This window comes from Narcine bancroftii, chromosome 1 (assembly GCF_036971445.1).
Source record: "Narcine bancroftii isolate sNarBan1 chromosome 1, sNarBan1.hap1, whole genome shotgun sequence".
Classification (NCBI taxonomy): domain Eukaryota; kingdom Metazoa; phylum Chordata; class Chondrichthyes; order Torpediniformes; family Narcinidae; genus Narcine; species Narcine bancroftii.
The window spans coordinates 23,456,888-23,482,521 of NC_091469.1; the positions used below are offsets into that span (position 1 = coordinate 23,456,888).

Genomic DNA, 25,634 nt, shown 5'->3' on the forward strand with positions numbered 1-25,634 from the left:
TCTCTTGTGTCTAAATTTTGGATCATTGCTATTGCTAAAGCTGTGATCTATTTTTTTATCAGTGTGAAAAGCAAAGAAGTCAAGTCACCAAAGCAATTGCTAGAGAGATGACTGATTTTCGAAGTGCAATTCATGAAAATGCAGGTCACACAGCCTCTATAAGAAGTAAAGGGTAACAAAGTTACGAGGCTCAGCCCTTTGGCAAATTTCTCCAGCACTTTGGTGTATTGCACTACAAGTATGTTTGCAGACTCGTGTTTAACTTGTTTTCAAAACTGCTTCAAAATTCAGGACGAAGAATGTGACAAGAACATAGAATAAGGAGATTACGAGTGTTGACAAAGTAATTGTCAGAGTGTTGGAAGAGAAATATGCAGAAATTTTGGTGAACAGGGAAACTGGCTTCTGAAAGGGTTCAGATAAATTGTGGGCTTTAAATATTTGTCCAGTTCCTCATTGAAAAGAAAACAATTGAGAAGTGATCAGAAGTTAGAAGAGTGGTAAGCTGTAGCAGAGAGATGATGGGCTGAGTTGCCTCATTCAATGTTGTTTGATTCTGTGGTCCTGCTGTTCTGAGTATAATTACTTTCTTTCACTTGCAGTTAGAGTTGACGGGGATTCTTCCATTCAGGATTTTTGCCTCTTCTCATTCTATTGAGAGGATTAATGGCAAGTTGCATGACTCCTCTCTTGAGACATATTTGTGACTCTAGAATTGATTGGTAGGAAGTTGAAGTGGAATTGTGGACATAATTGAGGTCTGGTCTTTAACATGTCCCACTCACAGGAATATTATCAGGAGACATTTGACATGAAGAGCTATTGGGGCAACAAAGTCTTCAGCTTTCCAGCGAGTTGTGCAGAGGAGAGGGGAAAGGATTTGGAGAACTGAATGTTTGTTCTTGCCATCTAACTCAAACACAGAATTGATTAGCAATTAGTTTCAATTGTATGTTTTGTTTCCATTATAAAATGAATTGGTACACAATTAAAACCTTACCTTGGCCGATGCTTTCCCAGGATCAGTTGTGCAGAACAAGTTGTTTCTATTCCTGGGACTTCGCTGGGTTCAGATATGAGACAGTAAGACTGCATGCAACATCTTCTGGTCTTTCTCCCATGGCCTGCTTTATTGAAAATTAATCACTGGAGCTTCCTTCAACTTATAACCATTTTAGTTTTAAAAGGAAATGGAATTGTAAGCTGCTTGCTCCTAGAACAGACTGCATCTTGTAGGGGCTTGAGGCCCCTCATGGAGTCAAGAGGGCACTTCACACAGCAGAAGAGATTGTTCCCCACATTCCCCCAGCCTTTACCCTTCTGCCTGTGGCAGCCTTTACTGATTTAGCATAGCTTTCTTTGAGAAGATGTCTTCAAATGCTACTTCACTTCTGAGAGGTCAGTGAGTCATTGACGTGACTATGGATTCTGCAAACATCTCCTGACTGAGCCTATTTTAGTCCACATATCTATGTGGTAAATGGCATTTTTAACACTACTTTATATCCCTTTTGGCTCAATTTCATAGCTTCCTTTTTAGGAGATCCAAGCGGCTATTAATACTATTTACAGAACATGTAACTCAACAAAAGAAGTAAAACTAGGTTTCCAGGTTGCTGTTCTTTAATTGAAAGAAAATGTGCTTGTTAAATTTTAAAGCCATATATTGGTTTGCAGAAATCACTGAAAGCGGGATCTTTCTCTAAAATGTCTTCAAAATTTATTCCACAAGGGTGTGCTTATAGAACATGGGACTTTTTTTTTAAATTACAGACATGAATTGAGCACGAATAGTGTGGCCATTTTCACAACCCATAGTTGACTTTAAACAAGATTGACTTTGTTGGTCACTTCGTGATGAATTGCTTTGCACTCCTTGTAGCAACATGAATGCCAATCTTGCTCCCAAAATATCCCACCTTTTATTTTGACTCAGTAATATCTCTCCATTCCTGCAATGTCTCTCATAGGGTAAGGCACATTGTACACTATTTGGAGTTGCAAATTATACAGTACACCAAGGCCTTGGATCACCAGGCAGTGGTGAAAAAATGATCCTAATGGGATTTTAATTTATAGATGTAGCACAGTAATAGGCCCTTCTGATTAATGAGTTAGCGAAGCTCAAATACTCCAATGAACCCCATTTGTATTTGGAATGTGGGAGCAAACCCACTCAGGTCATGGGGAAACATACAAACTCCTTACAGTCATGCAGGATTTGAACCCAGGTCACTGGCTCTGTAATAGCATTATGCTAACCACTGCACTAACTGTGATGCCCGACACTAACCATGGGATTGTTTCTTGATATGTGTCCATGAATGCAAGACTGACAGGCAGATGTTCCTTTTTAAAAACAATTATTTTGGAACTCAATTTGAATTAAATTCATTTTTGGAATTTGCTGAATGTGGCTATTGTGGCAGTGAATGAAGATGGTGACACAGGTAGGAATGAAGAGAAGACTGTGTTGGGCATGCACACTTTCATTGGCCAGGGCATTGAGTACAATAGTTGGTGAGACTGCACTTGGAGTATTGTGTGTGAGATATGGTCATCTGGCTGTAGGATAGATGGCATTAAATGGGAAAAAATGCAATGATTTTGCTGTATTTGGAAGGCTTGTGTTATGTGGATAGACTGAGTTTCTTCATCATGGGAAGCTGAGGTATGATCTAACAGAGGTATACAAAATCATAAGGTGAAAGGGGAAGGATTTAACGGGGACGTGAGGGGTTAAACTTTCTATGGAGGATGTTGGGTGCTCAGCCCACTGCTGCTCACGCTACTGACCCACGACTCCATCGCCAGATCCGGTTCCAATAGATGACACAATAGTAGTTGGTCTCATCAGCAACAACGATCAGTTGCACTACAGAAAAGAGGTGGAAAATCTCAGGAAATGGTGCGAGAAAACAACCTTAGTCTCAACGTGGACAAGATGAAGGAAATGATCGTGAGACTTCAGGAGGACCAGGAATGGCTACCCGCTTCTACCCGCTTCTACACATCAACAGCTCTGTAGTGGCGAGAGTGAAGAGCACCAAGTTCCTTGGAGTTCACTTAACTAGTGACCTATCATGGTCGCTCAACATCTCCTCACTTGTCAAGAAAGTGCACTTTCTGAGAGGACAAGCAGGCAAGGCGACCAGCTACTATTATGTCAACCTTCTATAGGAGCTCTATCAAGAGCATCCTAGTGGCTTCAGCACTGTGGTTCGGTTGCTGCAGAGAAATTGGAGGTTAATTCACAGGACCATAAGAGTGGCAGCGAGGACCACTGGAGTCTCGTCTCCCTCCTACCCCTCGAAGTGATCTACTGGGATTGTTGTCTGGAGAGGGCGTGCAAAGTCATTGAGGACCCCTTCCACCCTGTACACAGCATCTTTCAGCTACTCCCATCGGGCAAGAGATACAGGAGTATATCAGAGCCAGCACCACCAGGCCGAGGAACAGCTTCTTCCCACGGGCAGAGAGACTGCTGAATGACCAAAGGAACTGCTCACACTAACCATCCAAGACTCACAGTTGTACAAAACAATATTTATTTGTATAGATGAAATACTTATCCTGCATCTTCTTTCTTTCTTTTCTTTGGCTTGGCTTCGCGGACGAAGATTTATGGAGGGGTATGTCCACGTCTGCTGCAGGCTCGTTGGTGACCGACAAGTCCGATGCGGGACAGGCAGGCACGGTTGGAGCGGTTGCAAGGGAAAATTGGTTGTTGGGTGTTGGGTTTTTCCTCCTTTGTCTTTTGTCAGCAAGGTGGGCTCTGCGGTCTTCTTCAAAGGAGGTTGCTGCCCGCCGAACTGTGAGGCGCCAAGATGCACGGTTGGAGGCGATATCAGCCCACTGGCGGTGGTCAATGTGGCAGGCACCAAGAGATTTCTTTAGGCAGTCCTTGTACCTCTTCTTTGGTGCACCTCTGTCTCGGTGGCTAGTGGAGAGCTCGCCATAGAACACGATCTTGGGAAGGCGATGGTCCTCCATTCTGGATACGTGACCCACCCAGTGCAGTTGGGTCTTCAGCAGCGTGGATTCGATGCTTGGAGACTCTGCCAGCTCGAGTTCTTCGATGTTGGTGATGAAGTCATTCCAATGAATGTTGAGGATGGAGTGGAGACGGCGCTGATGGAAGTGTTCTAGGAGCCGTAGGTGATGCCGGTAGAGGACCCATGATTCAGAGCCGAGCAGGAGCGTGGGTATGACAATGGCTCTGTACACAGTGATCTTTGTGTGTTTCTTCAGGTGGTTGTTTTTCCAGACTCTTTTGTGTAGTCTTCCAAAGGCGCTATTTGCCTTGGCGAGTCTGTTGTCTATCTCTTTGTCGATCCTTGCATCAGATGAAATGGTGCAGCCGAGGTATGTAAACTAGCTGACCGTTTTGAATTCAGATGGAGATGTGGGGAGGCTGGTGGTCATGGTGGGGAGCTGGCTGATGGAGCCCAGCTCCCCACCAAACGAACCCAGCTTAGCGCCGACATTGGCGACTTCAGGGGTTTTTATGAGACACTAAAGGCTGTGTACGGCCCCTCACCCCAAGTCCAAAGTCCTCTGCGCAGCTCAGATGGCGAAGTCCTCCTCAGCGACAAGATCTCCATCCTCAATCGATGGTCAGAACACTTCCAATCCCTTTTCAGTGCCAACCGCTCAGTCCAAGAATCCGCCCTGCTCCAGTTCCCTCAACAACCCTTGAGGCTAGAGAAGGATAAGGTCCTTACCCGGGCAGAGACATATAAGGCAATTGAACAACTGAAAAGTGGAAAAACAGCAGGTATGGATGGAATCCCCCCAGAGGTCTGGAAGGCTGGCAGCAAAGCTCAGCATACCAAACTGCATTAGTTTTTCATGCTCTGCTGGGACCAAGGAAAGCTGCCTCAGGATCTTCGTGATGCCATCATCATCACCCTGTACAAAAACAAAGGCGAGATATCAGACTGCTCAAACTACAGGGGAATCACGCTGTTCTCCATTGCAGGCAAAATCTTCGCTAGGATTCTCCTTAATAGACTAATACCTAGTGTCGCCGAAAATGTCCTCCCAGAATCACAGTGTTGCTTTCGTGCAAACAGAGGAACTACTGACATGGTTTTTGCCCTCAGACAGCTCCAAGAAACGTGCAGAGAACAAAACAAAGGACTCTACATCACCTTTGTTGACCTCACCAAAGCCTTTGACACCGTGAGCAGGAAAGGGCTTTGGCAAATACTAGAGCGCCTCAGATGCCCCCCCAAGTTCCTCAACATGGTTATCCAACTACACGAAAACCAACAAGGTCGGGTCAGATACAGCAATGAGCTCTCCGAACTCTTCTCCATTGACAACGGCGTGAAGCAAGGCTGCGTCCTTGCATCAACCCTCTTTACTATCTTCTTCAGCATTATGCTGAAACAAGCCAATAAAGACCTCAACAATGAAGATGGTGTTTACATCCGGTACCGCACGGATGGCAGTCTCTTCAATCTGAGGCGCCTGCAAGCTCACACCAAGACACAAGAGAAACTTGTCCGTGAACTACTCTTTGCAGACGATGCCGCTTTAGTTGCCCGTTCAGAGCCAGCTCTCCAGCGCATGACGTCCTGTTTTGCGGAAGCTGCCAAAATGTTTGGCCTGGAAGTCAGCCTGAAGAAAACTGAGGTCCTCCATCAGCCAGCTCCCCACCATGACCACCAGCCCCCCCACATCTCCATCGGGCACACTGAACTCAAAACGGTCAACCAGTTTACCTACCTCGGCTACACCATTTCATCAGATGCAAGGATCGACAGAGATCCTGCATATATCCTGCATATATATTGTTTGTATGTGTGTTATGTCTGGTTGTTTGTCTTCATGTTTTGCACTGAGGACTGGAGAATGCTCTTTTGTCGCATTGTATTTGCACAATCAGGTGACAATAAACTTGACTTGGGTACATAAAATAAGCTTCCAGATGAAGTTATGGAGACAGGTTCGTTCATGTCATTTAAAACTTACTTGAATGGGTACATGGATGGGGATGCTTCAGAGGGATATTGGCCAAATAAGGCAAATGAGGCTAGCACAGGGAGGTAACTTGGTTGGTATGGAATAGTTGGACTGAAGGGCCTGTTTCTATGCTATGTCAATTCTGAAGCCTCAAAGTCATGAAGAATAACTTTCCTAAGTGTATGATTATGAGACTGCATTATAGGTTAAATCCCTGCATGTACTCTGTGGAAAATTTAAATGAAGCAGATTATGAGGACAAAGGCAATGTTACTTTTGGTTAAGCAAGGGACGGAAAGTTACCAAGTAGATAGGATTGCCAAGGAGATCACAATCAGATTTGCCAACTGGCCTTCTATTGGGTTTGTGCTGCTTCAGTTCGAGCACCTTTATCAACCCTGAATTTTAGGGTAGGGAGCGAAGAGAGCATAGTTTGACCACCATGTGACTCTTGTCTCTTCCCTACATCTTTCTGCATGTCTGTTCAGTAGGTTTGCATAGTCAGCATCAATGTTTCTTTGAAAATGAGTCTGTGAAGTGCTTTCAGATATTTGGACATATTTAAGGTTCTGAATAAATAATTGGTGGGAATTGTTTTTTAAATCAAGCTTGACCATGTTAAAATAATTACTTATTAAGATAGACTCCTGAATTCATCTAAGAAAAGACTTAGTAGAAGAGAAAGAGTTTGCTAATTGACACAATCAACATCCTCAATCAACCCTGGAGGAGGCAAAATTTGTTTGGTTGAGAACTATAGATACAAAGTTATCTGATCTATTAGTTAATACTCAAAAGTGTTAGAGATACTCAGCAGGTCCAGCAGCGTCCATTGAAGGCAAAGGTGTATAATCAATGATTCGGGCCTGAGCCCTTCATCATGCTATGACGAAAATGTAGGCAGGTGCCTGAATAAAAAGGTGTGGAGAGGTGGGAAGAAGAGGCAGGTGGAGGAGCAGAGACCTTAAGCCAAGAAGCCATAGGTGGACATAGATAGGAGAGCATGAGAGAAAATCTGAGAATTGATCGGATGAGGAGTAGCTTTGTGAATCCAGAGCTGTTGGAAAGGAGACAGAGGGATGGAAAAGTAGACAGAGTGAGAGAGACATAGGGTGAGGAAAGGAAGCACACAGATAGGGGAAAAATGAGATGGGGTGGAGGGGGGTGGTTACTTGATGGAAACCAGAGAAATTGATATTAATGTCATCTGGTTGGAGAGTGCCCAGGTAGAAAATGGGGAGTTGTTTCTTCAATTTGCAGATGATATCAGTTTGGCAGTGCACAAGGCCATGGCTAAACATGTTGGCATGGAAATGGGGCAGTGAATTGAAACGGGTTACCACTGAGAGATCCATTCTATTACAGCAGTCAGAGCAAAGGTGGTCAACAAAGCAGTCTCTCATTCTCTCTGATGCAGGGGAGGCCAAAGCAGGAGCACCGGATGAAGTAGATGTCCCCTGAAGATTCTTAAGTGAAATGTTGCTTCACTTGGAAGGACTGGTAGTGAATGAGGAGGTATGGGTGCAAGTTTAGCATTTTCTGTGGTCGCAGGGTTAGGTATCAAGGGGATCATTGGTGGGAAGGGAGAAGTGGATGGGGGAGTCACAGAGGGTATGGTCCCTGCAGAAGCCGGAGAGCGGAAGATGTATCTGGCTGTGGTATCACATTGGAGATGGTGGAAATTACAGATGTTGATATTTTGGATGCAGAACCTGGTGGGGTTGTAAGTGAGGGGAAGAGGAATCCTGTCTTTGTTGCACATGGGGGCAGATGGGGCCAAGAGAGATGTGTGGGAAATTAAGGATATCCGAGTGAGGGCCGAGTTGATGGTGGTAGTGGGGAAGATCTGATTCTGGAAGCAGATGCGATAAAGACAGAGGAATAACGAGAAAGCAATAGAATTCTTGCAGGGGAGTGCGAAGAGGTAAAGTCAAGGTAGCTGTGGGAATTGGTGAGTATGTAGAAATTGTCTGTTGATAGTTTATCTCCTAAAATAGAGAGATCAAGAAAGGGAAGAGCGTTGCTAAAGGTGGACCAAGTGAATTTAAGGGCAGGGTGGAAGTTGTCAGCAAAGTGGATAACGTTGACAAACTCATCATGGGTGCATGAGGCAGCCCCAATTTTATCGTCAGGGTAATGGAAGAAGAGTTGAGGAGCCTTGCCTGTGTCGGCTTTACCATGGATTGCTCCACACAGCCAACACAAAGGAAGGTATAGCTGGGGCCCATGTGGGTACCCATGACTATCTCTTTTGAACTGGAGAAAATTGGATGAGCAAAGGAGAAGTTATTGAGAGTGAGGGCAGTTCTACCAGGTAGAGGAGGGTGTTGGTAGAGGGGGACTGGTTGGGTTTGTTGTTGAGAAAGAAACTTAGGGCTTTGAAACCTTTGGTATGAGGGATGGAGGCATACAGAGATTGGATATCCATGGTGAAGATGAGGCAGTTGAGTTCAGGACATTGTTGAAGTGATGGAGTGCATGTGAGGTAGAGAGGAAGTGCTTAGGGAGGGGATGGATCTGGGGGGGCATAACGGAGTTGAGGTAAGCAGAGACCAGTCTGGTGGACAGGAGCATGTGGAAATTATGGGTCAACCAGGACAATTGGGATTGTGGATCATGGGTAGGAGGTAGAACTGGGCATTTCAGGGTTAGGAATCAATGAAGTTGGAGCCCATAAAAGGGTTTTGAGGTCAAGGATAGTGCAAGAGATGGTGGCATGATATTTTTTGGTGGGGTCCTGTTCAGGGGTAAGAGGTGATGTCTGAGAGCTGTCATCTTACCTTGACAAAGTAGAGGTCCGTTTGCTTGACCACAACAGCACCACCCTTGACTATGGGTTTGATAGTGAGGTTGGGATCAGTGCAGAAATAGTGGAGGGCAATGAATTTCTGAGGTGGTGAGATTAGAATGAGTGAGAGGAGTGGTAAAATTGAGACAGTTGCTGTCTTGGCGGCAGTTAGAAATATAAAGATCTAAAGTGTCAGACATCTGGAACGAGGGAGCAGAGACTTGGGTCATCGTCATCTCGGGATCATTGCTGGAAGAGGAAGAGCAAGGGACTCAGGACAGCTGTGAATGTCAGGAACCAGCTTGAGGTGAGTGCATTTTAAAAGGGAGTGGAGGGAAAGTTGAGGGTTAAATAGAACAGTGATTGGTGGGAGGACAAAGAGAAGGAGCAGTGACAAATAGAAAGAGGGGTAGCTCAAACTGAGCAGCCACTTGTGTGGGACCTAGAGGCTCTTGCAAGCAGAGGCTGAGGACGAGCTTGTTCATCATCGTTCAGGTGCCTTGCCATTCGGCATGTCCCTCCCTCCATCACGATCTCCGACCCTGAAAAAAAAATTGCTTGTTTCCTTCTCTGTTCTCCTTCGGTGAAGTCTCATCTTTGAGCTGAGTCCGTTGTCAATGTTGAGTTCATCTTTTTTTAATTTTTATTTTATTTTTGCACCATGAGTCATATCAATAACAAAATCCACAAATGATCATCAACAATATATACATAGTGACATTTTTTCTTTTCCCCACTTCCTCTCTCCCCTTCCCCACCCTCATCAAAAATCAATAAATGATAAAACACTTAAAACAAAGAAATAACCAAAAAAGGAAAAAAAGTTGTTTCGTCCACATTCACATATTTAAATCTTATTGTTCTCATAATTATGTTGTTTTACGAGATGGTGGTTTGTGGTCGACATTCTCCAACATATTTTATGTCTGGTTCCCAAATTTGTTCAAATAATATACACTTGTCTTTCAGATTGTATGCAATTTTTCCTAATGGAATACACGTGTTTATTTCTGTAAACCACTGTTGTATTTTAAGGTTTGTTTCCAATTTCCAGGTTGTCATAATACATTTTTTGGCTCCTGCTAATGCTATCATAATAAATTTTATTTGGGCTTTGTCTAATTTTAGTCCTAATTTTTTGTCTTTTATATTATTTAACAGAATTTTTTTGGATCTTTTGGTATACTATTTTTTGTGATTTTGTTTAATATTAGGTTTAGATCTTCCCAGAAAGTTTTTGCTTTTGAGCATGTCCAAATGCATGTAATGTTGATCCAATCTCTTTTTTGCAACGAAAACATCGATCCGATGCTGTTGGGTCCCATTCTTTTAATTTCAGAGGAGTAATGTATAATCTGTGTAGCCAGTTATATTGAATCATACATAATCTATTTATCGTGTTCCTCATTGTTCCTGTACATAACTTCTCCCATGTTTTGTTCTTTAACTTTGTGTTTAAATCTTTTTCCCAACTTTATTTCTACTTTATTTCATCTTCTTCTTTATATTGTAATTTGATGTACATGTTTGTAATAAAAATTTTAATTATCATAGTGTCTGTAATTAAATATTCATAGTTGCTACTTTCTGGTAATCTAAAGTTATTTCCCAATATATCTTTTGGATAAGTTTTCAATTGGCAATATGTAAATACTGAATTTTGTGTGATTCCATATTTATCTTTTAATTATTTCCCAAAAAACAATCTTCTATTTTCTTGATTCCTTTAAAAATAAATTGTCTATTGTAAAGGGGATTAATGGGTTTTGTGTTAATATCATTTTTGGTATTTGATAATTTATCTTTTTTTCTTCCAGGTGTATTTTTTTTCCATAATTTAAGTATGTGATGTAGTACTGGTGAATTGTTATATTGCATCAAATTTGCATCCCATTTATAAAGTATGTGTTCCGGGATATTTTCTCCCAATTTGTCTAATTCTATCTTAGTCCAGTCCAGTTTTTCTCCTCTCTGATAAAAATCTAATAAGTACCTTAATTGTGCCATCCTGTAGTAATTTTTGAAGTTTGATAGCTGTAACCCTCCTTGTTTGTAACTCCATGTTAATTTTTCTAGCGCTATTCTTGATTTCTTACCTTTCCATAAAAATTTCCTTATTATTTTCTTCAGTTTTGCAAAAAAATTCTGTCAGGGGGATTGGTAACGTTTGGAATAGATATTGCACTCGTGGGAACACATTCATCTTAATACAGTTTACTCTTCCTATTAAAGTTAACAGTAGTTCATTCCAATTCTCTAGATCTTCCTGTATTTTTTTAATTAATGGTTCATAATTTAATTTGTATAAATGTTTTAGGTTGTTACCGATTTTGATACCAAGGTAACGTATTGCCTGTGATTGCCATTTGAATAGGTTTTTTTTTAAATTCTGAATAATCAATTTTGTTCATTGGCATCACTTCACTTTTATTCATGTTAATCTTGTCCCCTGATATCTCTCCATATTCTTTCAGTTTCATATGTAGTTTTTTGATTGACTTATCTGGTTCTGTTAAATATACTATGATGTCATCTGCAAATTGGCTGAAAAAAAGATGAAGAATTGGATAGGGGCAGCATTTTGATAGGAATAGAATTTGATAGCATTAATTTGAAATATTGAGAAATTCAAAGGATCATGTTGATCTGGCTCACAAGTTGCAGAAAATAAATGTTTGTACATAGCAAAGATTTGAAAAGATGAGTGTTGTCTTGGTCTTTATTGTAAAGAGGTTAAAGTACAAAAGTAAAGACGTCTTGAATTACACTGCACTTGCTGGAAACTGATTAAAAGATTATATTAGAAATATCCAGTTGGTCAGTCATCACAAAAAGTGACACACACTATAAATTCTGGTTACTTGAAAGTGTTGAACTGATTGAGTCCTGAGGGCTGTAACATACCCAGTTGGAAGGTGAGGTGCTATTTCTTGTGCTTGTATTGTTGGATGTATATCAGACTAAAAACAGAGTTCAGAGAGTTTATGACATAGAGTTATTAAATGTGGGCAAACTCAAACGGCTTTATTGTCTACATTTTTACTGAACATTTGCTAGCAAGTTCATGGGTACAATTAATATTTAAACTTGCCTGCTTTCATTGATTTAAAAACAAAAGTGGTACTTAAAATCCAACTCTGATGTCTGCAGTATTGTGGACTTCCCTTGAAGATTGGGAATAAACGGTCAAATCAATTTAGATGAGGCAAATCTTGAATGTGTAATAGTTTTTGACAATCTTATAATTTATAAAATGAAATTTAAATGTGTGCAAATAAAAAGTTTGTTCGTTTCCCAAAAAAAAATGTTGAGTTCATGATTATACAAGGGAAAAATACTGAAGTGGCTTCCCATAGTTGCAATGTCCCTACTGGACGGTGTTAGGTCTGCTTTGTTCATGAATGAGTGAGACAAACACCAGGCTGAGTCGAAATCAGGGTTCTTTGTTCTTTATTACCGGATTGTAACACTTGCGACTAACCATGTTAGTCGGAGAATGCATTCTGCCGTTATCAGCAAAATGGTGATTTTTTATACCCTTGGATACGTGCTTAGAACATCATCATATCATTACTTGTCCAATGACTAAAACTGTTGCTATCCTTTCCCTGCTAGCTTCCTGCCTCTCAATCCATCAATGTCTCTCTTATCTTGTAAGTACAAGGATGCATTCACATCTTGTTACAGCCCTGTACAGGGTAACTCCTTACACATTCCCATCTCATGATGTTTTACCTTACAACGGGTAACTCTGGCCATTGATCTGCAGATTCATCTGCCCAGTGTTTTTAGTTTTACAACCTTAAATTCCAATTTGTAGAATCAGCTTGTGAAAAAAACCCATCCACCATCTACAATCACGTAACCCTGAATGGGAGGCTTAACAGGCACTACGCTGTGCCCAAGGGTGACCTGTAGGCTATCAGATGGAAGGAGCACCTTACACTCCTTTTGCTGAGCAATTGTGCTGCACCGATATCGGACAGTGTTAGTGCTGCAGAAAATAGATATTTGTATTTAAATTAGGAAGAGTTCATGGAGACAGCAGCTAGGACAGTGGAGTGTTCTGATTGTAGCATGTGGGAAATCTGGGAGAGCACAGTTGCGCTGATGGCAACACCTAAAAAAGGTGCATCCAGCTGCAACTCCTGAGAGACTGAGTTAGAGAAATGAAACTGGTGAACTCCAGATCATTCAGGAGGCAGAGACAGGGACAGTCACCCCCATATGTCAGGAGGCAGGTTACTGTTAAGAGGGAAGAGGAATAGGCCTATTGTGCAGAGCATCGGTGGTCATTCCCCTTAACAGTAAGTATACTGTTTTGGATACTGTTGTGGGGGACGATCTACCAGGGGCAAATCATGGTGGTCATGTCTCTGGTCCAGAGCCTGGCTCCTTGGCTCAGAAGGGAAGGGAGGAGAAGAGGTAATTGGAGGGACTCATTCGTTAGGTGAGTAGATAGGAGGTTCTGTGAGTGAGATTGAGGCTCCAGGATGGTAAGTGCCTCCCAGATGCCAGGGTCAGGAATGTCTCTGATCGAGTTTATAGCATTCTGGAGGGGGAGGGTGAACAGCCAGTGGTCCATGTGAAAACCAATGACATGGATAGGAGTACTGATGAGGTCCTGAAGAGCAAATATAGGGAGTTAGGTAAAAAGTTAAAAAATCTCGGTACTGCTGTCTGTGCCACGTGCTGGAGAGGGTAGGAATAGGAAGTTGTGGCAGATGAATGTGTGGCTGAAGAGTTGGTGCAGGATGCAGAGGTTCAGGTTTGTGAATCATTGGGATCTCAGGAAAACCAGAGTTGTAGTTATGGGTGATTTTTTGAACTTCCCTAATATTGACTGCCACCTCCTGACAGCAAGAGGGATAGATGGGGCTGAATTTGTCCAGTGTGTTCAAGAAGGATTCATGACACAGTATATGGACCAGCTGACTAGAGGAGGAGCCATACTGGATCGAGTTCTGGGTAATGAACCTGGTCAGGTGGTGACCTCTCAGTGGGTGGCATTTTGGTGAGAGTGATGACAACTCGCTGAGCTTCAAGATAGCTATGGAAAATGATAAAATCAAACAAAATGGGAAAGTGTTTAATTGGAGAAGGGATGAGGCAGGTATGAGCGACAGTAAATTGGAAACAGATATTAAAGGGTGAAAGCACACAACTGATGTGGAGGAAGTTTAGGGAATCACTCGTGTTGGGTTCAGGATAGGTTTGCCCACTGGGTCAATGAAAGGATGGTAGGAAAAAGGGAACTGTGGTTGATGAAGCAGGTGAGGCAGCTAGTCAAGAGGAAGAAGGAAGCAGATATTAGATCTAGGAAACTGGAAGGGCTCATGAGAAGTATATGTTAGCCAGGAAGGAGCTTAAGAAAGGACAGGAGAACTCGAAGAGAGCATGAGAAGGCCTTGGCATTAGGATTAAGGAGAACCCCAAGGTGTTTTATGCCTATGTGAAGAACAGAAAGATGCTGAGAATAAAGGTGGGGCCACTAAAGGATAAAGGAGACAACATGTGCCTGGAGGTGGAGGAGGTTGGGGAGGTCCTAAATGAATACTTTGTTTCAGTATTCACAAGAGAAAAGGACCTTGATCAGGTGAGATCAGAATAGAACAGACTAGTGTGCTAGACAGTGTTGAGATTAAGGAAGAGGAAGTGTTGGATCTTCTTAAAAACATCAAGATTGATATTTCCCCTGTGCCAGACGCAATATACTCCAGGTTGCTGTGGGAAGTCAGGGAAGAGATAGTATGATTTTTGAGTCCTCTTTGGCCACAGGGGAGGTTCCAGATGATTGGAGAATAGCAAATGTAGTCCCCTTGGTTTTTTTTTTAAGTAATAGGGAGAATCCTGGGTAATCAGACCAATGAGTCTTGCATCAGTGGTGTGCAAACTATTGCAGATGATTCTTAAAGATGGGATCTATGAGCATTTGGAGAAGTATAGTCTACTCAAGGATAGTCAGCATGGCTTTTTGAAGGGAATATTGTGCCTCGCGAGCCTAATTGAGTTTTTTGAGGAGGTAACAAAATAAATTGATGAGGATAGGGTGATAGATGTTGTCTATATGGATTTTAATCAGGCATTTGACAAGGTCCCCCACGAGAGACTTGTTTGGAAAGCCATTAGGCATGGGATCCATGGAACATTGGCTGTATGGATAAAAAATTGGCTTGCAGAGAGTAGTAGTGGAAGGAAAGTATTCTGCCTGGAGGCCAGTAACTAGTGGAGTTCCTCAAGGATTTGTTTTGAGACCCCAGCTCTTTGTGAAGAGGTGGAAGGATGGGTCATTGTTTGCAGATGATACGAAGGTTGGAGGAGCTGTGGATGGAGCTGAAGATTGTCGAAGGTTACAAGAGGTTACAGACAGGATTGTACAGGTCATGTCATATTTTATTGTATACAGATATGTTTTAAAGGAAATGAATTGTGGCAGGTTTTTTTGGGTGTAGATCATATACAAACACTTCAAAACAGATTTCATTTAAAATACTGGAGCTCTGTTCAAGCCAGACAGGCTGGCTCTGAGTGCCTTTGCAAAAGCTTTGGGGGGTGCCTATAGAGGCTTCAATAATGGATAATTGTTTTGGAAAGCAGCAGATAAAAGAACTTGGAGGATTAGGTTCGGAGCTGCAGCTTGTTGTTCTGAGAGGGTCATGTGGTTTTGCAAGCAGAGTCAAACAGGCTTTTCGCTGGGGGGGAGAGAGAGAGGGAATACAGTTCTACAGTTCAGCAGCAGCAGCTGAGACTAGAACAGGACAAGCTGGCAAGCTTGTGGAAAAAAAACATTTTGAAGACAGGTTGTGAGTGCTTACTTCAGCCTGGTCAAACCCCTTGTGGTCCATATAAGAGATGTCTGGCTGCCTAATCTTTCACTTGAAATAAGGGAAACAAAAACAAACTCTGTGGTGACCTGAAAGAAAGAGGTTATCATCTGGAAAACCCTGATGGGGCAAGTTTCTTCAGCAAGGCACTGATGTGGCTGACCAGAAGGAGTCAATTTGTGTCCAGCGAACAACAAAACTCTCTCTGAAAACCAACAAGAACCTTCCTGAGCAGTAACCATTTACCTTTCCAGCACCAAAGCCTGGTGAAGTTCATAAATGTTAAATTCTGTGCACAGTTTCAGAACTGCCTGCAACCAGTGAACTTGGAGGAATGAGAAGTGAGATTGGACTGTGAATCAAATAACTTTTCTAAACTTACACACACATTATATACACGTGCACTTAGAATTAGAAGGGGGTTAAGTTAGATTAGTTAATAGTAATAAGTTAAATTTGATTCTGTTTTCATGTTTAAAGATAATTTTAAATCAACTTTTCTTTAAGTAACCATTCCTCTTGGTGAATGTCTGTTGCTGTTGGGTTTTGGGGTCCTCTTGGCTCGTAACAGGATGCAGAGTTGGGTGGAGAAGAGGCAGATGGAGTTCATTCTGGATAAGTGTGAGGTGATGCATTTGGAAAGGACAAACCAGAAGGCTGAGTACAGGGATAATGGTTGGTTGCTTAAGAGTGTGGATGAACTGAGGGACTTTGGGGTCCAAATCCATACATCCCTCATGGTCATCACACAGGTTGATAGGATAGTTAAGAAGGCCTATGGAATGCTGGGCTTCATTCATAGGGGGATTGAGTTCAAAAGGAGAGAGGTCAACACTACAAATCACTGGTGAGAGTATTGTGTTCACTTCTGGTCCCCTTATGGATGTGGAAGGTAAGGAGAATGTGCAGAGGAGATTTACCAGGATGTTGCCTGGATTGGAAAATAAGTCTTGTGATGCAAGGTTAGCAGAGCTGGAACGTTTTTCTTTGGAGGAAAGAAAGATGAGAGGAGACTTAATAGAGGTCTATAAGATTATGAGACGCATAGATAGGGTGGAGTGCCAGTGCCTTTTCCCAGGGTAGGAACAGCAAACACCAGAGAACATATGTACAAATTGAAGGGAGGGAAGTTTAGGGGAGATATCAGGGATGTTTTTTATGCAGAGTTGTGGGTGCCTGGAATGTGGTGAAGGCTGAAATATTAAGGGCATTTAATACCCCTTTTACACAGCAATCCCATTTAATTGGTGTGTAGCACTCCCTTGTTTGAAGCCCGGTCAGGTCTTTCACACTGAACCAAGAAAAGCCAGGTCAGTGCGACCTTTTACATAGAAACCCAGCATCCCAAATATCTAAAAGGAGATGGGACCTGCAGCATTACTGCAATGCCAGTGTCCCGGGAAGGCAGGTAAGCCTTTTACACAGGAACCGATGCGAAACGCATCGGCTCTGCTATTTCCTACCTTGGTGGGTAATTACTGGAATGGAAATGACCCCTCATCCCGTGTTCGTTCATTCACACAGGAAAGTGAAGCAGTTAAAAGGCAGTTAAATCCCTTTTTTTTTAAAGGGCAGTATAAAAGGGCCAAACAGATGCATGGATGGAAGAAAAATAAAGAGTTACGTTGTAGGGAGGGTTTAAACATCGAGGGCCAAAAGGACTGTAGTGTGCTGTAGTGCTCTGTGTTCTATGAGGTGAAAGAGGTTTAAGGTAGTTGAAGGGGCCTTCAATGTGGGTTGGAGAATCCTGGTGGAAGAAGTGGGGCCAGAGAAGTTGGAAGAAGAGTTTTGCATCATGGCATGTGCAGACTCGTTCAGATGTGGGCAAAAGGGGGACGAAGGTAAGGTATCTCGTGAGTACAGAATGTTCCATCTCCAAGAAGGGAAGGTCTGAGGGGATGGTAAAGTTCAGGCAGGGGTTAGAGTGGGGGCCTTTTGTCTTTCTTCTTGAGCATGCCGTTCCACTACTTTTGGAAAAAGCAGTTTGACAATTGAAAGTCTTTACTGGAAATTTCAGACTTTAGCCAGAATATTTTTCAATAGGGATGGTATGGAAATGCCTTTATTTCTATGCTTTTGGTTTTGGAGTTTCAATTTGATTATACAGTAAAATCCCATCCCTATTATTGGGCATTTTAAGAGCAAGTTTCAGTCAACCGTAAATTTCACATTTCCTGCAGCCACGATCCTCAGAGGTGCCTGATAATAGGGATTTTACTGTATTATTAATGCTTTTCATTTCTGAAATCCAAAATGCACTGACATTGATACAGAAATTTGCTGAGAATTTAGGGTCAAAAATACTTCTATTATCAGGCTAATGCAAAAGACTTTTCTTCCTGATCTAAGTAAAGCAGATCGGATCTGTTCAGCACGCTTTCTCAGCATCTTCTGTGTGCATTTCCCAAGTTAACAACTGGTTAACAATTTAATACATTGCAGTGTAACTAAGGTTTCCTGGAAAGTTGAAATGCATTTTTTCAATGAAAACGATTGATAGAATAGAGAAAATAATTAATCGCTAGATTTTAAAAATGTTCGAAGACCAAAAGTATTTAAATTTTAGGGGGAATATTGGTGTTGTGATAAAATCCATATTCACTTCAGTACTGCTTCTATTTCCAGATGTACTTTCCACTCAGTGACATGTTTGAAGTATAGTCACTATTTAATGTTGGAAGATGTGTCCGCAATTTGGACACTGCAAGCTCCTACTGGTTTTGCCTTGTGCTCTGTTCAGTGATGTTAATCAATGGATAACTGTTGGAGAGGATATCAGGCCAAAGTTCCCTGCTGTTCTTTGACCACTTCAGAGCGACCATCAGATTATTTTTATTTATTGAAGTGGCACATAATTTAACAATTCCTTCAAAAGATTGCACTTCAGACATTGTGTCATTCCCTGGGTGCTGCCATGGAGTTTTAGCCTAAAGTTTTAGCCTGAAGCTCGAGCTTCAGTGAAATTGAAATGGCAAGAGAACTAACTACACACTGACCCACAGCTGATGCATTTAGTTCAACAAGAATTGTGTATTCCAGAAGGCTGGGATTTTTCAATTTGTAAACCAAAGGAGGGGGAGGGGAATAGGAACATTGTTAATCTGGGATAGTATCACAGCTGCAGAAAGGAAGGATGTCATGAAGGGATTGTAGACTGAGTGAATCTGGGCAGAAGCTAGAAGCAAGAAGAGAGCAATCATTATCAAGTGCATTTATATAGCTCACTGCAAAGCCACTGGGTTATTGTCATGGGAAACTTCCCAAATATTGACTGCCAACTCCTTCGTGCAAAAGGGTCAGATAGGGCAGAATTTTTGAGGTGTGTCCAAGAAGCAGCCCTAACAATGTATGCGAAGAGGAAAGGCCATACTGTATCCAGTACTTGGTAATAAGCCTGGTCAGGTGACAGACTTCTCAGTGGGTGAGCATTTCACAACTACAACTCCCTGACCTTTAGCATAACTATGGACAAGGACATGAGTAGATGAAATGGTAAAATGTTTAATAGGAAATGGGCTAACTATGATGAGATGTAGCAGGAACTTGGGGAGTGAAAATTGGAAACGTTCTCGGGAAACTTTGGCCCATTCTACACTGTTCTCGGGGAATATTGGCCTGTTCTATAGCAGAAATATGGAGGATGATTTTGGACCACATGCAAGAGGTCAGGGATAGGTATGACACACTGAGACCCAGAAAGGGTGGTTGGGTAAAGAACTATGGTTGACAAGAGAGTGGGACAGTTAATTGAGAAGAAAAAGGAAGCATAAGGTTTGGGAAACAAAAATGAGGCAAGCTCATGAGAAGTGTAAGGTAGCCAGGAAGGAACTTAAAAAAGAACTTGGGAGTGCTAGAAAGGGGCATGAAAAGGCCTTGCTTGGTAAGTAGGATTAAGGAAAACCTGAAGGTATTCTATGCATGTGTGAAGATTAGAAGGATGAGTAAATAAGTGTAGGAAGGCTTAGGAAAAAAGAGGGAACATGTGCACAGAGAAAGGTGAGTTCCTAATTAAATACTTTGCATTGGTATTCACAAGGAGAGGGGCCTTAGTGAATGAGAGAAGAGTGTAGAACAGGCCAACGCGCTGGAACATGTTGCGGTTAAGAAAGAGGAAATGCTGGAGTTTCTTAAAGGCATCTGGATAGATAAGTGCCCAGGGCTGGATGGTATATACACCAGGTTACTACAGGAAGAAACTGCTGGAGTATTGGCAATGATCTTTGCATCCTTCTTGGCCATACTAGTAGTATTGGAGGATGGCAAATGTTCTTTGATGAAAGGCAAATGAAGGGGATAGCGAAAATCCTGGGAATTATAGACCAGTGAATCTCGTATCGTTGATGGGCAAACTACTGGAGAGGATATTTAGGGACAGAATTTACGAACATTTAGATAAGCACAGACTTATTAGGGATAGTCAGTATGACTTGGGGGAAGATCGTGCTTCACAAGCTTAATTTGAGTTTTTCAATGAGGTGACAAAAGAAATTGATGAAGATAGGGTGGTGAATGTGGTGTAAGGCATTTGACAAAGTTCCCCATTTTCATGGAGCAAGGGATCCATAGATCCTTGGCTTTGTGGATTCATAATTGGCTTACTCTCAGAAGGCTGGTAGTGTTCTTAGGGTTCTGTTTTCGAATCCCCGCTACTCATAATTTTTTATGTGACTTCAACAAAGAACTGGGTCATTAAGTTTGCAGATGATACAAAGGTTGCGGGTTGTTGTGGATAGTGTAGAAGTTTGTCAGGTTACAACACGATGCAGAATTCTGTGGAGTAGTGGCAGATGGAGTTCAATCCGAATCAGTGTGAAGAGATGCACTTTGGAAGGTCAAACGTGAAGGTTAATGGCAAGATTTTTAAGTGTGGAGGAACAGGGGGATCCTGGGATCCAAGTCCATCACAGATCCCTCAAGTGCTGCCACTCAAGTTGATAGGGTGGTCAAGAATGTATATGATGTGCTAGGCTGCATTAGATGGAGAATTGAGTTCAAGAGCCATGTGGTAATGCTGTAGCTCTATAAAACTAGTTAAAATACTGTATTCTGTTCATTTCTAATCAACTCATTATATGAAGGATGTGGGGTGAGAGAGTGCAGAGGAGATTTACCAGGACTTTGCCTGGATTGGAAAATGTGGCATATGAAGAAAGGGTGACAGAGCTAGGACTTTTCTCTTTTGAGTGATGGAAGATGAAGGGTGACTCAATAGAGTTGTATAATTATGAGGGGTGTGGATAAGGTGCCAAAATGTTTAGCCTGGAAGTCAGCCTGACGAAAACTGAGCCTCCATCAGCCAGCTCCTCACCATGGCCACCAGCACCCCCACATCTCCATCGGGCACAATGAACTCAAAACGGTCAACCAGTTTACCTACCTCGGCTGCACCATTTCATCTGATGCGAGGATCGACAAAGAAATAGACAACAGACTCGCCAAGGCAAATAGCGCCTTTGGAAGACTACACAAAAGAGTCTGGAAAAACAACCAAATGAAGAAACGCACAAAGATCAGCGTGTACAGAGCCGTTGTCATACCCACGCTCCAGTTTGGCTCCGAAGCATGGGTCCTCTACCGGCATCACCTACGGCTCCTAGAACGCTTCCATCAGCGCCGTCTCTGCTCCATCCTCAACATTCATTGGAATGACTTCATCACCAACATCGAAGTACTCGAGCTGGCAGAGTCCCCAAGCATCAAATCCATGCTGCTGAAGACCCAACTGCGCTGGGTGGGTCACGTATCCAGAATGGAGGACCATCGCCTTCCCAAGATCGTGTTCTATGGCGAGCTCTCCACTGGCCACTGAGACAGAGGTGCACCAAAGAAGAGGTACAAGGACTGCTTAAAGAAATCTCGGTGCCTGCCACATTGACCACCGCCAGTGTGCTGATATCGCCTCCAACCGTGCATCTTGGCGCCTCATAGTTCGGCGGGCTGCAACCTCCTTTGAAGAAGACCGCAGTGCCCACCTCACTGACAAAAGACAAAGGAGGAAAAACCCAACACCCAACCCCAACCAACCAATTTTCCCTTGCAACCGCTGCAACCGTGCCTGCCTGTCCCACATCGGACTTGTCAGTCACCAACCAGCCTGCAGCAGACGTGGACATACCCCTCCATAAATCTTCGTCCGCGAAGCCAAGCCAAAGAAAAGAAGGATAAGGTGGACAGCCAGTACTTTTTTCTCCAGGACAACCATGGCAACGTGAATGGAGGAAAATTTAGGGAAGACATCAGAGGTACTTTTTTACCCTGGAATGCATTGCCATGGGTGGTTGTGGAGGCTAGTACAATAGGGGCATTTAAAAGACACTTAATAGGCACTTGGATGTAAAAAAAAAAGTTGGGAATGGATAGATTAATTTGTATAGGTTGGCACAACATTGTGGGCCAAAGGCCTGTACTGATCTGTGTTCATTACAGATTACATTTGTGTGAATGGTATTTTAACTGTTTTTAAGATGTTGAGTTTTGCTTTGAATGTGTTTGGGTAGTCTTATGAAACTACTTCTTTTCCCCCTTCAGAGAAAATGACCGGGTTGTCAGCGTTAATGGCTTTACAATGGAAAACGTGCCTCATTCCTATGCTGTGCAACAATTAAGAAAATGTGGAAAAGTAGCCCACATAGTAAGTGCTGCTAATCCATACTTTAATTATGATTTTAACATTGTAAAACAATGTAAAACATTGAGTCAATAGTGCTAGCATATATAGTTCAGTGTTTCTTTAAATGCATTTTAGCATTGGTTTTGTTTCATTAAGCTTTGATTGACCTCAAAAGAGTACATGTTATTTTAGTATATAATCCTTTTCAAATATATTCCCTTCACTGATCTACTGAAGTGTTCTGCATAGAAATGGAGATATTTGAAAAAAAATCAATCTTCCATTGGATACTAATGCAATTATAGGTATAAATTTATGATGTGGATTAACTTTCAGTGGCAGGTTTAAATTTAATATTGTCCAATCCATGCAATTTGCAAGGCTTTACTCTGTCTCATTTCCCAGTGTATAATAATCCTTTTACTTCGCATCTGCATTCCCTGCCCCCTCAGTTTCTTTTTTATTTTATCTATCCCTGCCACCTCTTGTGCATTTCCTATGTTGTCACAAGCCTGCAGAGAGAGAAAATTGAATGATCACCCCATTTTTGCTCCTCATTAAATGATAACCTGCTGATCTTTATTTGTTAAGGTCTTTTAAGAAAACTTAGTTGCTGTAAGGTTTACATCTTCTTTCTCAACCTTTTGTGCATCTTGCACAATTGTGGAGATGACCATTCAGCCTGTGGTGCCTTTCCTAGTCCTCTTATCCATATCTTTGCAATTCTTTTCCTTTTTAAGTAGCCATCTAATTTAGGACCACAGAACATTAAAGCACAGAAACAGGCCCGTCAGCTTATTTAGTCTGTACCAAATTATATTTCAGCCTCGTCCTCACGACCTGCAACTTGCCATTTTAACTTGCATTCAGTAAGGTCAGAGACACTGTGTGATACCAAATATTGTCATTTTCATTAATCTGTGCCTTGAGTACCTAGTTTGTATTCATGTTTCAAACAATCTGCTGAAGGAACTCAGTGGGTTGAGCAGCATCAGTGGAAGAGAAAAATTGTTAGCTTTCGCTGGAATTATACTCACTTGAATTCAGAAGAATGAGAGATCTTATAGAAACATTAAAAATTATGAAAGGGATAGATAAGATAGAGGCAGGAAAATTGTTTTCACTGGTAGGTGAGACCAGAACTAGCCTTAAAATCCAGGGGAGTAAATTTAAGATGGAGATCTGTTTTTCCCGGAGAGTAGTGAATCAGTGGGATTCTCTGCTCAGGGAAGCAGTTGAGGCTACTTCATTAAACATATTTAAGGTCCAGTTGGATTTTTAGATAAAAAAGGAATTGAGGGATATGGGGAAAAGGCAAGTAGGTGGAGTTGAGTCAATGATCAGATCATCCATGATCTTATTGAATGGCAGAGCAAGCTTGATGGGCCGAATGGCCTCCTCCTGCTCCTTTTTCTTACATTCTTTTTAGGCTGAAACCCTTCATTAAATTTGAAGGGCTCGGGACTATAACATCAGCATTTCTTTTTCCTGTCCTGATGCTACTCGATCTAGTGGTTCCTCTAGCAAATTGTTTGTTGTTCCAGATTCCAGCATCAACAGTCTCCTGTGTTCCTGGCATAAGAGTTAACATAATCCTGACTCTCGCCGTAGTGTTCAACATGGTAAATGAGCCAAGTAGGAGAATATTGTGAAACGTGTTCAAAGAATGAAAATTTGAAGTGGTGGGGGAGAGGGGAAGTTAAAGGTGGGGAATTGATGAGGTTATGGGAAAGCAGGATTAGTGTAAATGGGGTCCTGAAGGTTAATGAAGGGCTTGTTTCCTGGCTCAGAGTTTATGGGACTTCCAAAGCTCAATCTTGCTGCCAGTAATGGTGCATTTAAAATTGGGTTTCTGCTTGTCAGGATCTTTAACCTAGAAAAGAGGATAGTCCACCGTTCCTCATAATTGGCCTGATCTGTGACATAACTCCATATGATTAATAAAAAAGGGAGGGATATAATGTTAGAATTAAAATTAATAAATCAGAAATGATTGGTATTTCTGGAAGAATTGTACATTCCTATTGTCCTCTTTTTGTTGATGTTATCTAACAATAGTCCTGGCACTGTTTAAGTTCTTTCCAAGATTTTTCAATTAATGAAATAGACTTGATTTGATCTTTGACATTTTTTTCAACACAAATATTGTGTTACTGAACCACACCCCTCCCCTTGTGTTTTTTTTCTGGCAGTTTCTCCAATCTATTTGACTTTCTTTTTCAACTTTGGAACTGATTTTGGAGTAATTTTTCATTTCCCCCTAATGTATTTTTACAAACTTGGAATTTTTGCATAGCTCTTCCAAGGATAAAAATACAAATTAATCTTCAAACAAGTCATTGAACCATGGTGCACATTCCTGATGTGTATCAGGGTTGAAGTGACTGCTTAGTTTTCATGGGAATATGTGCCAGGAGCAAACAGTTCAGCTCTTCCATCCTCCTGTCCTGGCTCCAAAGCTCTTAATACCTTAACAATTATTTTCCAATTCCAGCCATATCTCTGCTTGGTTTTACTGTTCTGTTTGGACTGTTGTGAGGGTTTCCCCTCACATATGATGGTATATATATTGCCCTCCATAATGTTTGGGACAAAACACTCTTTTCCTCTATTTGCCCCTGTGTTCAACAGTTTTAAATTTGTAATCAAACAATTCACAATTAAAGTGCATATCCCAGATATTATTCAAGGTTATTTGTGTACATTTTGGTTTGACCATGTTGAAATTACAGCATTTTTTAAAATACATAGTCCACTTATTTCAGAGCACCATAATGTTTGGGACATTTGACTTCACAGGTGTCTGTGAGTATTCAGTTATGTTGAATTCATTAGTGCAGGTATAAGAGAGCTAAGGTTACTTCTAAGCTTTTGATTACATTTGTAGTCTGTAAGTGTGATTTTTCAACATGAGGACCAGAGTTATGCCTATGAAAGCCAAAGAAGCCATTATAAGACTGAAATATAAGAATAAAACAGTATGAAAGGATTATCAAAATCAACAGTTTGGAACAGTCAGTATCAGTAAGAAGAAAGAGTGAGGTCAGTAATCACAAAGGGACTGGTTTTCCAAGGAAGACCTCCACATTCTGAATTCTCATCATAATGAAGAAAAATCCCCAAACGCATGCCCAGATGTGGATATGTCAATGACTACTGTCTCCAGAAGACTTTATGAGCAGAAATTACAGAGGATACATGAGTTAGCCACAGAAAGGATGGCCAAATTGCAGTTTGCAAAGAGGTATTTAAAAGAGCTTGCAGAATTCTGGAAAAATGTCTTGTGGGCAGATGAGACCAAGATTAATCTGGATCAGAGTGACAGCAAGAGCAAAGTGTGGAAGAGTAAAGGAACTTCCCAAGATCCAAAACATTCCACCCTTGCCATGGTTTGTATTTTACAGTGTAGCCTCTATATTTCTTTTCATGAAGTCTTCTGCGG

The 25,634-nt window shown here is 41.8% G+C and overlaps 1 protein-coding gene across 8 annotated transcripts in view; it reads left to right on the forward strand.

The window, feature by feature from the left end:
* Positions 1 to 25,634, forward strand: part of tjp2a (tight junction protein 2a (zona occludens 2)) — a 201,705-nt gene that overhangs the window by 78,998 nt on the left and 97,073 nt on the right. For all 8 annotated transcript variants that reach the window (XM_069922298.1, XM_069922276.1, XM_069922273.1 and 5 more), the window contains one exon: positions 22,111 to 22,213. In XM_069922298.1, coding sequence (XP_069778399.1) covers positions 22,111 to 22,213 — 103 coding nt within the window. The remainder of the gene's footprint in view (positions 1 to 22,110; positions 22,214 to 25,634) is intronic.